The sequence below is a fragment of the Triticum dicoccoides genome, chromosome 7B (genome assembly GCF_002162155.2).
Source record: "Triticum dicoccoides isolate Atlit2015 ecotype Zavitan chromosome 7B, WEW_v2.0, whole genome shotgun sequence".
NCBI lineage: Eukaryota > Viridiplantae > Streptophyta > Magnoliopsida > Poales > Poaceae > Triticum > Triticum dicoccoides.
The window spans coordinates 72,861,364-72,872,006 of NC_041393.1; the positions used below are offsets into that span (position 1 = coordinate 72,861,364).

General features: G+C 43.5%; 1 protein-coding gene across 1 annotated transcript; it reads left to right on the forward strand.

Annotated features, from left to right (window-relative positions):
• The first annotated feature begins 5,648 nt into the window (after positions 1-5,648).
• Positions 5,649-8,365, forward strand: LOC119337058. The gene is made up of 7 exons (XM_037609160.1): positions 5,649-6,020; positions 6,147-6,661; positions 6,913-7,010; positions 7,108-7,132; positions 7,225-7,345; positions 7,431-7,565; positions 7,750-8,365. Exons 2-7 carry the CDS (start codon positions 6,184-6,186, stop codon positions 7,958-7,960), a joined length of 1,068 nt encoding a protein of 355 aa, XP_037465057.1. The 5' UTR covers positions 5,649-6,020; positions 6,147-6,183; the 3' UTR covers positions 7,961-8,365.
• The last annotated feature ends 2,278 nt before the right edge of the window (positions 8,366-10,643 follow it).

Here is a 10,643-nt window from a genome sequence, read left to right on the forward strand (position 1 = left end):
TATCGCCATTTCGGTTTTGAAAAATACAAAAGAAAATGATAAAAAATTCAAAAAAATACTATTCTTCGAGATGTAGTTATATTACTACATCTACTAGTTAGGAAAATTAAAAAACTTAAATTTGGACATGTTTTGCAAAAAGTGTAGGGAAAATGTAAAACGGCTATAACTTTTGCATACGATGTCGGAAAAAATGTATAATATATCAAAAAATTCAGCACAAAAATCCGCATCCGATTTTGACTTCCTATGGCCTGTTTGCAATTTTTTAGAATCCTCAACTTCCAAAAGGAAAAAAAGATATGCTCAAATTTCAGTTTTTTTTAATTTTGGTTAAATCTGGTCAAATTATGGTCAAACTAATTATTCAAGAAGTATTAATGTTGCTACATAATTATTCAAGAATATTAGTGTTACTAAATAATTATTTCAAATTTTTGAATTTTGGTCAAATCTGGTCAAACTATGATCAAATCTGGTCAAACTATGGTCAAACTATGGTCAAACTTATTCAAGAAATATTAGTGTTATTAAGTGTTTTTTAGAATAATAGTTCCAAACTCAAATGGTAAAACGTGTGACCAAATGCTCAAGCTAAACTGTTGAGGGTTAATAGGATTGACAACTTACATTTGTCAGGAAAACAACAAGTGCGGACTTGAAAAGTAGGGGGAATAGAACTCCGAAGTTAAGTGTGCTCAGGCTGGGGGAGTGAGAGGATGGGTGACCGGCCGGGAAGTTAGACGATTTGGAATGAGTGATCCACACTTGAGCAGTTAAGAGGGGTGATTAGAGACTAAATCATCAAATAATTCAAAAAAATCAAAAATCAAAAAAATCAAATATTTTTACAAAATTTTCAAAAAAAAAGTTCAAAAAAATATATCTTTAGTACCGGTTGGTAACATCAACCAGTACTAAAGGTCCTCCATACCACGACGTGAGCTCACGCCACGTGGTGGGCCTTTAGTGGCGGTTCGTGCCGAACCGGTACTAAGGGGGGGTGGGGGCTTTAGTCTCCACCCTTTAGTGCCGGTTGCAGAACCGGCACTAAAGGCCCTTACGAACTGGTTTTAAAGCTCCGTTTTCTACTAGTGATAGGAACCACCGCACTGTTAAGTGGGGTCCAAGTGAACAAAGTCAGAGTGACTGATGTGATGCTCAACCAAATCCTATGTCTTCGAGCAAAGACAATGAGAGCAAATCTAATCCAGAGCTGGATGGGTCAGCTTGGCTTGTAGCCCAAGCAAAGCTGCCACATGTGTTTGAAATCTGATCGTTGGACATGTGTCAGTTCCTTAGTGACCCAGGGTCATTTTGGACAAATCAGGTCGGGTTGTCTCCTGGCTATAAATAGCCCACCCCCTACACCATAAATTGGTGGCTGCTTAGAGTTAGTGCACGACTTTTTTTGTTTGAGAGCAACCCACCTCCGAAGCCTTTGAGAAAGAATCCTTGCGAGGACAAAGCCCAAAACACCCAGAGCCAAAGAGTGTTAGGCATCACTGGAGTCTTTCTGTCCGCATGATCTGAAGACTTATTACACTTGAGGACTGTGAATCCTCCAGCCGGTTAGGCGTCATGTTCTGAGCATCCAAGAGTCATTGTGGATTGCCAGTGAACAAAGTCTGTAAAGGTTTGGAAGTCTCCCTTGAAGACTTACCAGAGTGATTGGGCGAGGACTAAGTGTTCTTAGCTCAAGGGGAATAAGGTGAATACACGGTCTTCTGAGTTGAATCTCAACCTCCCTAACCAGACGTAAAGTTGTCACAGCAACTGGAACTGGTCCAACAAATCTCATGTCCTCTCTGAGCGACTAGTTCTATCCTTCCTCTCTCACCTTACTTACAGTTTGTCTTCGTGAAGTCTTTGCCCACTTGCCTGATCTGATTGACTTCACTGTGTGAAGACTGTTGTCTGTTGGGCTTCATATTATCTTTCCATCCTGATCCATACTACCTAGCTGCTGATAGTCTTCATGCTTTCACTATATTGCTTACTTGACTATGGCTTGTCTAGTGTAGTCTACCTTCCGTTGCATATCAAAAGGTTCATTTCTATTGTTTGTCTTCAAAACTCCCCTGTTTTGAAGACTTTCATAAAAATCGCCTATTCACCCCCCTCTAGTCGAATACTAGCACTTTCAGGCTTGATCAAAAGAATTGGCGACGGGACTACTATATCCATATGGAATGATAGGTGGATACCGGGTACTCCCTCACTCTCTCCTAGGGTGATGCCAGGAGGAACCACCTTGGAGTTCGCCAGTCTACTTATAGACAAAGATTATTGGACTTGGCGATCTCAGCCGGTTCGTGATGTTTTCATCTCACCCGATGCGAATGCAATTTTAAATATCCCTTTACGCAACGGGGGAGGGGGTGAGGATTTTCGTGTGTGGGCTCATGAAGGCAATGGCATCTATTCTGTAAAATCAACGTACCGTGCTCTAGTGAATCAGAAAGAGTGTGTCGCTCTAGATGAAGGGACGGCTACAAATACTTCACAGACCAATGAACAGATGTGGACGATGTTGTGGAAGCTCAAGGTCTTGCCGAAGGTTCGTGTCTTCTGGTGGAGAGTGGTGAGGGGCATTCTTCCGGATAAAGGCACACTAAAACATCGGCATATACTACCCATTAGCAGATGCAATGTCTGCCTTGCGATGGATGAGGATTTGATGCTCGCTCTAGTGCATTGCTCTCATGCCAAATTGTTCTGGGAACAAGCACATGCGCTACTTGGTGTTAGAAGACCGAGGCCGCACCCAGATACATGGTCCAGAGATATTATTTGTGACAGTCAATTTTTAGTGGTGGAGAGAGCTCAAATGATCTCCGTTATGTGTGTGGGCAATATGGCACTCCAGAAATAGAATTACCCATGATGGAGAGAAACTTGATCCTCTGGCCATAGTGAGACGCATCAGAGAAGATTTGGTGATACTTGATATTCCTTCTTCACATGCTTCGATCCTTCCTGGACATGGGTGGCGACCTCCCGATGAGGGTGTTGTCAAAATTAATACTGATGCGGCTATCAACATGGATACAGACAAGGCTGGAGCAGGAGGTGTGGCATGTTCAACCTCGACTTTGTTGGGAGCGTGGAGTAAACCCCACGAGGGGGTCACGGATCCATTCATAGGTGAGGCCTTGGCGCTCCGTGACGGCGTCATCTTTGCAAGCTTGCGAGGTTTCTCACATGTGATTATGGAGACAGACTGCCTAGAGGCCGTTAACCTCTGAAACACTCGACATAATAGTTTTTCTATAGTGGCACCCTTATTTTTAAAGATTGGAGAACTAGCTTCCTCTTTTACGTCTTTTGTTATTCAACATGTAAACAGATCTACCAACGTACCAGCCCACCTCTGTGTGAAGCATGCTTGCTCGTTGATGGTCACCGAGAGTTGGACAGACATGGAGAGCTAGAAGTTCTTTTGTTGAATAAAGCTCTCAGATTGAACGCAAAAAAGCGGCAGTGGTTTGTGTTTGTAAGAGAAAACAAATGCCTTTTTTCATAGTGCCAACGTATGACCGCATAAAAGGAGGTGACATCTCATCACGTGTCTAGAGTGAGTGAACTGAGTGACTGCCACCTACACGTCGCGTTTACACGGCGACAGCGTAGCCCGCAACCTGGCATTTTTTTTCCCCAAAAAGAAGAAGAAAGCTGGCCCTTTTTTCAAGGAAACAAACGCACGCAAAAGAAAAGGCAGAATAAAACGTCATTGCCATGGCCATGGGATATGGAAGAACAACCAGCCAAACTTGTCACCTCACACCTCACGCTTGGCACTTCTCCTGTCCAGCATAAAGAAACGCGCTGCACGACACCGCACCGCGCAGCGTCGTGCCACACGACGACGAGAGGTGAGTGAGAGCCATGAATATTCTCGGATGCCGACATGGATTTCGCATCCCGAGGAAAAGCATTAAACGCCGACGCGATACATTCCCAAAGTTGCAATCCCCAGCCGGCCAGAAAGCGAGGTCGTCTTTTTTTCAACCTAACCCCGGTGTGATCTAAATCATGCAGAATTGCACCCATGACCATGAGCCTCTACTTCGTTAGAGAGCATCTCCGAGAGCCTCCGTTTTTTCCAATATTTTTTTTGTATTGGGAGGGGAAAAAAGAGCCTCCTTTTTTCCAACAAATCTTTTCGTATTGAAAGAGTTGAGCCAAATAACATGCTTCAATGTAGTACTTCCTTTTTTCAAATAAATTATTGGGATGTTTCATTAATCAGCCCATCTCCTCACATGTATTGTAAAATTTGGCCTCTCCCAATGTTTCTCTCAATAAGTGTCACGTGAGCGCATCGCCTAAGTAGCCCCGCGCCATTGCGTCGCCCGCTGAAGCACCCAGTGGACAACCGTGTCATCGCCGCCGTGTGTCGCCGGGCCACCGCTGATGTAGGTTGCTAGATCATCGTTGTCGTCACTGGACAACCGCCATAGGTCGCCAGATTATCGGGGTTCTGAGAAAGCATTCCCACTGCAAAAACCTCTCTAAATTATAGGAAAGTTCGTAATAACCACTTATCAGGGGAGTTTTTGGGGAGTCTCCTGGAGATGCTCTTAATTCATTTGACACAAAAACACACGATTCCGTCATGACTAGGTTATAAAAACTCAATTGCAAATCCATTCTTTTTGGTATGATAGTCATACTTATCTATTCTATAATAAATATATCATTATTAGCCCTGCTTTTTTGCGATAATTTATCTGCATATTATTCCTCGTGCCTTGTCGCATTCGTCCTTGTGGGTGGAGATTTTTGCAATCTCAAGTTCTATTTAAAAACGTATAGGACATACTAATTTTTGGAGTTCTGCATCGAGAGAATAACAAGGTTCAAATACGTCAAATAAATAAAAATTATGCACTGATGACCAATAGTTGAGCTTTGTGAAAAACAAACCCCGTTGATGCCCGATAAGTAAAGTTGGCAACGATAAGATAGCTCTTTATGTGCTTATGTACTTAAATGTCGATGATTGTGAATCGATAATGCTCAATTTGCGATCAATATTTATTTTGTCATATGTTGTCTGAAATTAGCACAAAAAATTGGAAAATCTGGTTAAAGAGACAAATTGTATACAAAAGAAAAATCGGGCCAATAAGATTATCATAATTCATTTAGGGCATGTTTAAATTGTAGGTTTTTCCTAAGAATTTTGGAGGATTTGAATTCTAAGGAATTTTTTGCCATGGAAACCCATTAGATCATATGATTGGGACTACTAAGTTTCTATGAAATCTATTCCTATGCCCACATTGCATGGAAACCTCATTTTATTTTTCCTTAAGAAGCCGAATCCATTTTCGCTCTACCCATCACCTTCTCTTCGCAATTCTCCAAAATTCATGTGTTTGACTTCTGTGTACCATCCAAATGCACATATTGCAGAATTCCAAAATATTCCATGGTTGGTGACATCTCATCCTTTGTTTCTTTTTCTTCTATATTCCTACATTTTTAAAACCCGCAATGCTAAGAAGCCCTCAAATGTGATAAAAATTTACACTGACAAATAAATATCCAGCTTTACAGGACTTGGCCGCAAAAGACAGCAAAAAGGCGAAAGAAAAACTATTATAAGCAGCCCCTGTTCCAAAAAGAAAAGGCAAAGAAACGAGCCCACGATCACCGCCGCACCACACACCCAAAAAGACGCACGAAATAATTGCGCAAGAGCAACGGAAACCCTCAAAACGTCAGAGCACGAGAGAACAAGAAAAAAAGGAGAGGAAAAACCCAAGAAATCCGCCTTGCCCACTCCGATCTCTCCAGCCAGCATATCCCACCCCGAGAATTAGAATTTTCCTCGGATTTCTTTCCGGAGCTCCCCCGGCCAGATTCGCGATCTGAGTTCGGAGGATGCGCGGCGATCCCCTCCCCCATTCCCGCGCGCCCGGATCACACGGAAGGCGTGAAGGAGACTGACTGACTGAGGGCTCCGGCACGCCGGGGAGGCGGTTCCAACCGATCCGATCTCGCGTCCGCAGGTACGGGATCCTGCCGCCGTCGATTGCGTGCCGCGCGCTCTCTAGATTTCGCCGTCTCGCGGATTCCGTGGGCTCCGGCTCGGGCGGGGGAATCTGATCCGTGGCGTGCGTGCGCGGGCTTGGCAGGTTTCCTGTGATTTGGCAGGGGAATGCGCGTGTCGACATGGTAAGCCGAGGAGGAGGAGCCGTGCGGTCGTTGCTGGATCGCCTGCGCCCGCCGCCGAGGGGGAGGAGGAGCCCCGCCATGCCGCCGCCGCCCGCCGCCGCCGCCAAAGGCGCCTGCTTTTGCAGCTTTAGCCACTCGGGCGCGTACGGCGAGGGGCGGAGGAAGGGCGTCCTGGATTTGGGGGTCGGCCGGAGGTTCGCGCCGGGCAGCGCGCTGAGCCTGAAGGGGTGCCTGAACTGGCAAGACGGCGGCAGGTTCAGGAGGGCGGATGGTGGCGATGGCGATGCGGTGGAGATCAAGGCGCGGGTTCTTGCCCCGCAGCGGCAGTTCGTCCGTGACGCGGAGGTTCAGCTGTCGGAAGAGGTGGGCGTGAAGACTGTGGATGGAAATGGCGCTTTCCGGCGGGGGAAGCGCCTTGATTTCCCTGAGCAGCCTGTGCCGACTAAGATGGTGGTTGCTGTTGATGTGGATGAAGGTATTGTGAAATTACATCTTTGTAATAGAGCTGTGGACTATGCAAGGCTGAACTTACATGTTTGTTGAATATATAAATAGTTCCTTTCTTTAGTGCCTGGGTTTCATGGTGCTTAGTCTAGAATCAAACTGTGAACTGAAAATTATTGCGATAACATACATGTCATGGTTACCATACTTTACTAAGTAACATTGTCTTTCACTTCCTTATAATTGATCAATTCTCATTATGGTGCTATTTATATCGTGCAGTTCTTGGAAGCTTTCTTGCTGCTCTGAACAGATTTATTGCCGAGCGGTACTCTTGGAATCACTCAGTATCAGAATACCATGTCTATGAGTTCTTTAGGGTGCGTTATTTTTCCTACAAAAACTTGAATTCCTGCTATATTTTTCCTTTGATCAGTGTGTAATTCGTCTTGCATCTGTTTGCAATACTCTATGCAGATATGGAATTGTTCTCGAGAAAAAGGTATGTCTTTGATTCTAGTATTTTTCATCACGGTTTGCTTCTTTATATCAAATGCACTGTATGACATCAAGCATTTCTCTAAATTGCTGCAGCTAATCTTCTTGTCCATGAGTTCTTTACAACCCATTACTTTCAAGATGGTGTCCATCCTATCCCAGGCGCTCGAGATGCTCTCCAAAATCTTTCTTCGTTCTGTAGCCTGTCTGTAGTAACGTAAGTCAATCATTTGAATTTAGAGATGTGATCAGTTTATCTTCTATTATGTGCTGCCTGCTTAATGACACCCTTCCTTTCGAAGATCTCGCCAGGATGTAATAAAAAATCACACATTAGAGTGGATTGAGAAGTTTTATCCAGGCTTATTTGAGCAGATCCATTTTGGGAATCATTTTGCTTTGGAAGGCCAATCAAGGCCAAAATCGGAGATTTGCAGGTATGATTGTCAGAGGAACGTTATTCTACTTTCCTGTCACATTAGAAGATCGGACATGCAGTCTGACTAGGATTACAGGACGTTAAAAAATGATTATTTTTAAAACTGCCATTTACTATCTCATTTTAAGCTGTCACAACATGTTCTCAGCTAGTCTTACAGACACTACGGAATGCTTTTGCAGATCTTTTGGTGCTCAGGTCTTAATAGATGATAACCCGAGATACGCTTTAGAATGCGCTGAGGATGGAATGAGGGTTCTGCTCTTTGATTATGATAACACGTATCCCTGGTGCAAAACTGGTGTGGATCAATCACATCCGCTGGTGACCAAGGTTCATAACTGGCAGGAGGTTGAGCAAAAACTTCTCTCGTGGGTAGCACCTGAGAGCTGACATTCTTATTTGTCCGATGTGAGCAGCAGAATTATGCTCAGCAGACAATATCTCACTTTCTGAAGGAAGATGTTGCTTCCCTTTCAACATCTCAATACATAAACATGTCAAGGGTAAAGTAGAATACTCCATATCTTTGTTTGAGAGAATGACGATTGAACATCGCCTCACTGCAGTATGCTGGGTGGAAGGCAATCAGACTCAGTCTAGTATGCCCTGAGATGATCCAAGATCTGCACACACAGTCGCATGTCGAAGATTGAATTCTTTTTCAGCGTGTTAGCTTCTGTGGTACTGTGGTGTATATACTGCCACTGCTATATGCATTTGTTGAATCAAATAGTTCATATCAATTGATCTGGTGCACACAATCTTATGAATTGGATCCTATGTCCTGAGTCCTTACTTGTGGTTACAGTTGCGTGTTAAGTGTACCCAACTGGTTAATCCGTTTGCTTCGGTGAATACACTGTAAAACACAAGCGGATTTGACTTTGGAAGGGAGTGATGAGGGAGAAAAGAGAAGCATTCTACTCCATGTACCGTGCCCACAATTTGAATATAAATTTTTGTATGCCAAATACGCGTTTGAATGCCTCTGTTCTTGCAAATCTCAAAGCGTGGCACAGATGCAGGGTGCGCCTGGGGCTGGGAAGCAAGAAGCATTTTTTTGGGTGAAGACCTATGACATGCTAAAACTGCTATGCCAGAATACTTGCAAAGATACATACCATACACTCACCATAAGGACAACGGGGTCGTTGGACTAGGATCCTTTCGGGCTTTTGCACCGTCTGAAAGAAAGGTAGCCTAGTCTTTGGTTTTAGAGAACATATCTTGTCCTTGGCACTACAAATGCTTCTCTGGTTCATCACCCGAACTCACTAATTTTCTAAATACTTTGCATCATGCTGCAAGTAAATATCATATATTGTGTTTGATAATAAGGAGTGTAATTGTGCTTGGTCCTGCTAGTAATTCTGGCCGCACTTCATCCAACCGTTCCAGTGTTTTGTTTATGTGAATTATGGGCCTGTACAGATGTGTATATATAATGGTTGCTTCACCAGTGGAGGTGCTACTCACAAGTTACGAGATCACCCCACATTCCTACTTTCCTGTAGGATAGAAATATGAAAAATATAGGATTGTGTGTCATGCCGACTTGAATTCTATGGGATTAAAACTACAGGAATGTAGATAAACATGTGTTTGGCGGCACAGGAAGGCAGAGTAATTTTAGCAAGAGGTTTGAGTGAAAGACATTTTCCCTTCAAAATAGAGTGCAGACGAATCATATTTTTTTTCCTAGGGATTTGAATCATGTGAATCCTTAGGTACATGATGAAACGCTAGGTAGCAGTTGCTAGATTCGAGTGCACTGCTTGGGCATGTGAGGTCATGACAGTCTAATCCGCAAACTTTATCCATCGATCGTCCCCAATTCGTCAACACCTTTCCACTTATATACACATCGTTAATCGGTTGGGCTCAACCAGATTATGTTCCCATTGTTTGGATTCAATCTGAGTGGGTTTCGACACATTAAATGTGCAACCCTATAGGTCCAAGACCCTACGAAAACATGTTTTGAGGGGCCTGAGTAACCTTAGTCAACCTCCGGGTACTAATCTAGCTTCACGAGTATACCGTTGAACCATGAGTACTCTTACTCGGACAATAGCCGATAGCACCCTCAAGCCAGGACGTGCCAACTCCCAAGTACTCACAAAGTTATTTCGATAAACCTCACAATGTATCATGTGTATCATTCATTTTGTCGCACGATATAGGTTGTCAAGCTCAAGGCACGTACTTGTTGGATAGCTCGATCTCGTTTCTCTAACTCATGGTACATGTTCCTAGATCATGTTAGCATTTAACCTTTGTCGCATGGCCCGAAAATTGGCAGGGGCACACACGTCCATGGCACTCGTACATGAGGCCAGTGGCGAATCCACACTTGAGTTGGTTAGTCAATTGACTACATAGCTTTTTGCCAAAACAACGATCGGACTACACAACGCTTAGTTGACCACACATAATGGCATTGCCACTGCATGAGGCCACCCATTTGCTTCAAGCTTGGTGCAACTATTTATGTCATTAGCCCTTAATCCCTGCACCAGGGTCCATGTATGCCAGCTTTTGGCAGAGTTGCCTGCGCCACCCACTCCACCTCCCATGCCTTTTCATTTTATCTCAAAATTTGAATCTATTGTATCTTTTGAACCGTCCAAATTACGTTCGTTTGCATATTCATGGTTGGTGCAACGAGTACTTTTGAACTACCAAATTTAAATGCATTTAGACACTTCTTTTAGAAAAAAAATACAAAGTTTCATCAAGTTGCATTTGCTTTTAGGGGTTTATGGCTTAGGGGTTAGCACTTAGGGTTTAGGGGTTAGGTTTAGGCACTAGGGTTTAAGTTTTAGGCCCTGTTATATGATGGTATAAGTCAAAAGCCGAAGCCAAAAGCTCTAAAATATGGCCTTAGTCTTTGAAAGCTGCAAAAGCTGAAGCATAAGCCCGAACAAATATGGCCTTAGTCTTTGAAACTTGATGAATTTATCATTTATTTTTTCAAGTTTTAGTAGTTGAAACTTGCTGAAGTTTTTAAAATCTACCAAAATGTATTCAAAAGCGAGTTGTTTCAAAACCCTCGTCATAAGGAACACGAATA

What these genes read in the sequence shown, in the direction of transcription:
- LOC119337058 (XM_037609160.1), top strand. Translation starts at nt 6,184, where the DNA reads ATGGTAAGCCGAGGAGGAGGAGCCGTGCGGTCGTTGCTGGATCGCCTG. An exon ending in TGCTGTTGATGTGGATGAAG is followed by an intron (nt 6,662 to 6,912) that starts GTATTGTGAAAT and finishes TATATCGTGCAG; the next exon opens with TTCTTGGAAGCTTTCTTGCT. An exon ending in GAATTGTTCTCGAGAAAAAG is followed by an intron (nt 7,133 to 7,224) that starts GTATGTCTTTGA and finishes AAATTGCTGCAG; the next exon opens with CTAATCTTCTTGTCCATGAG.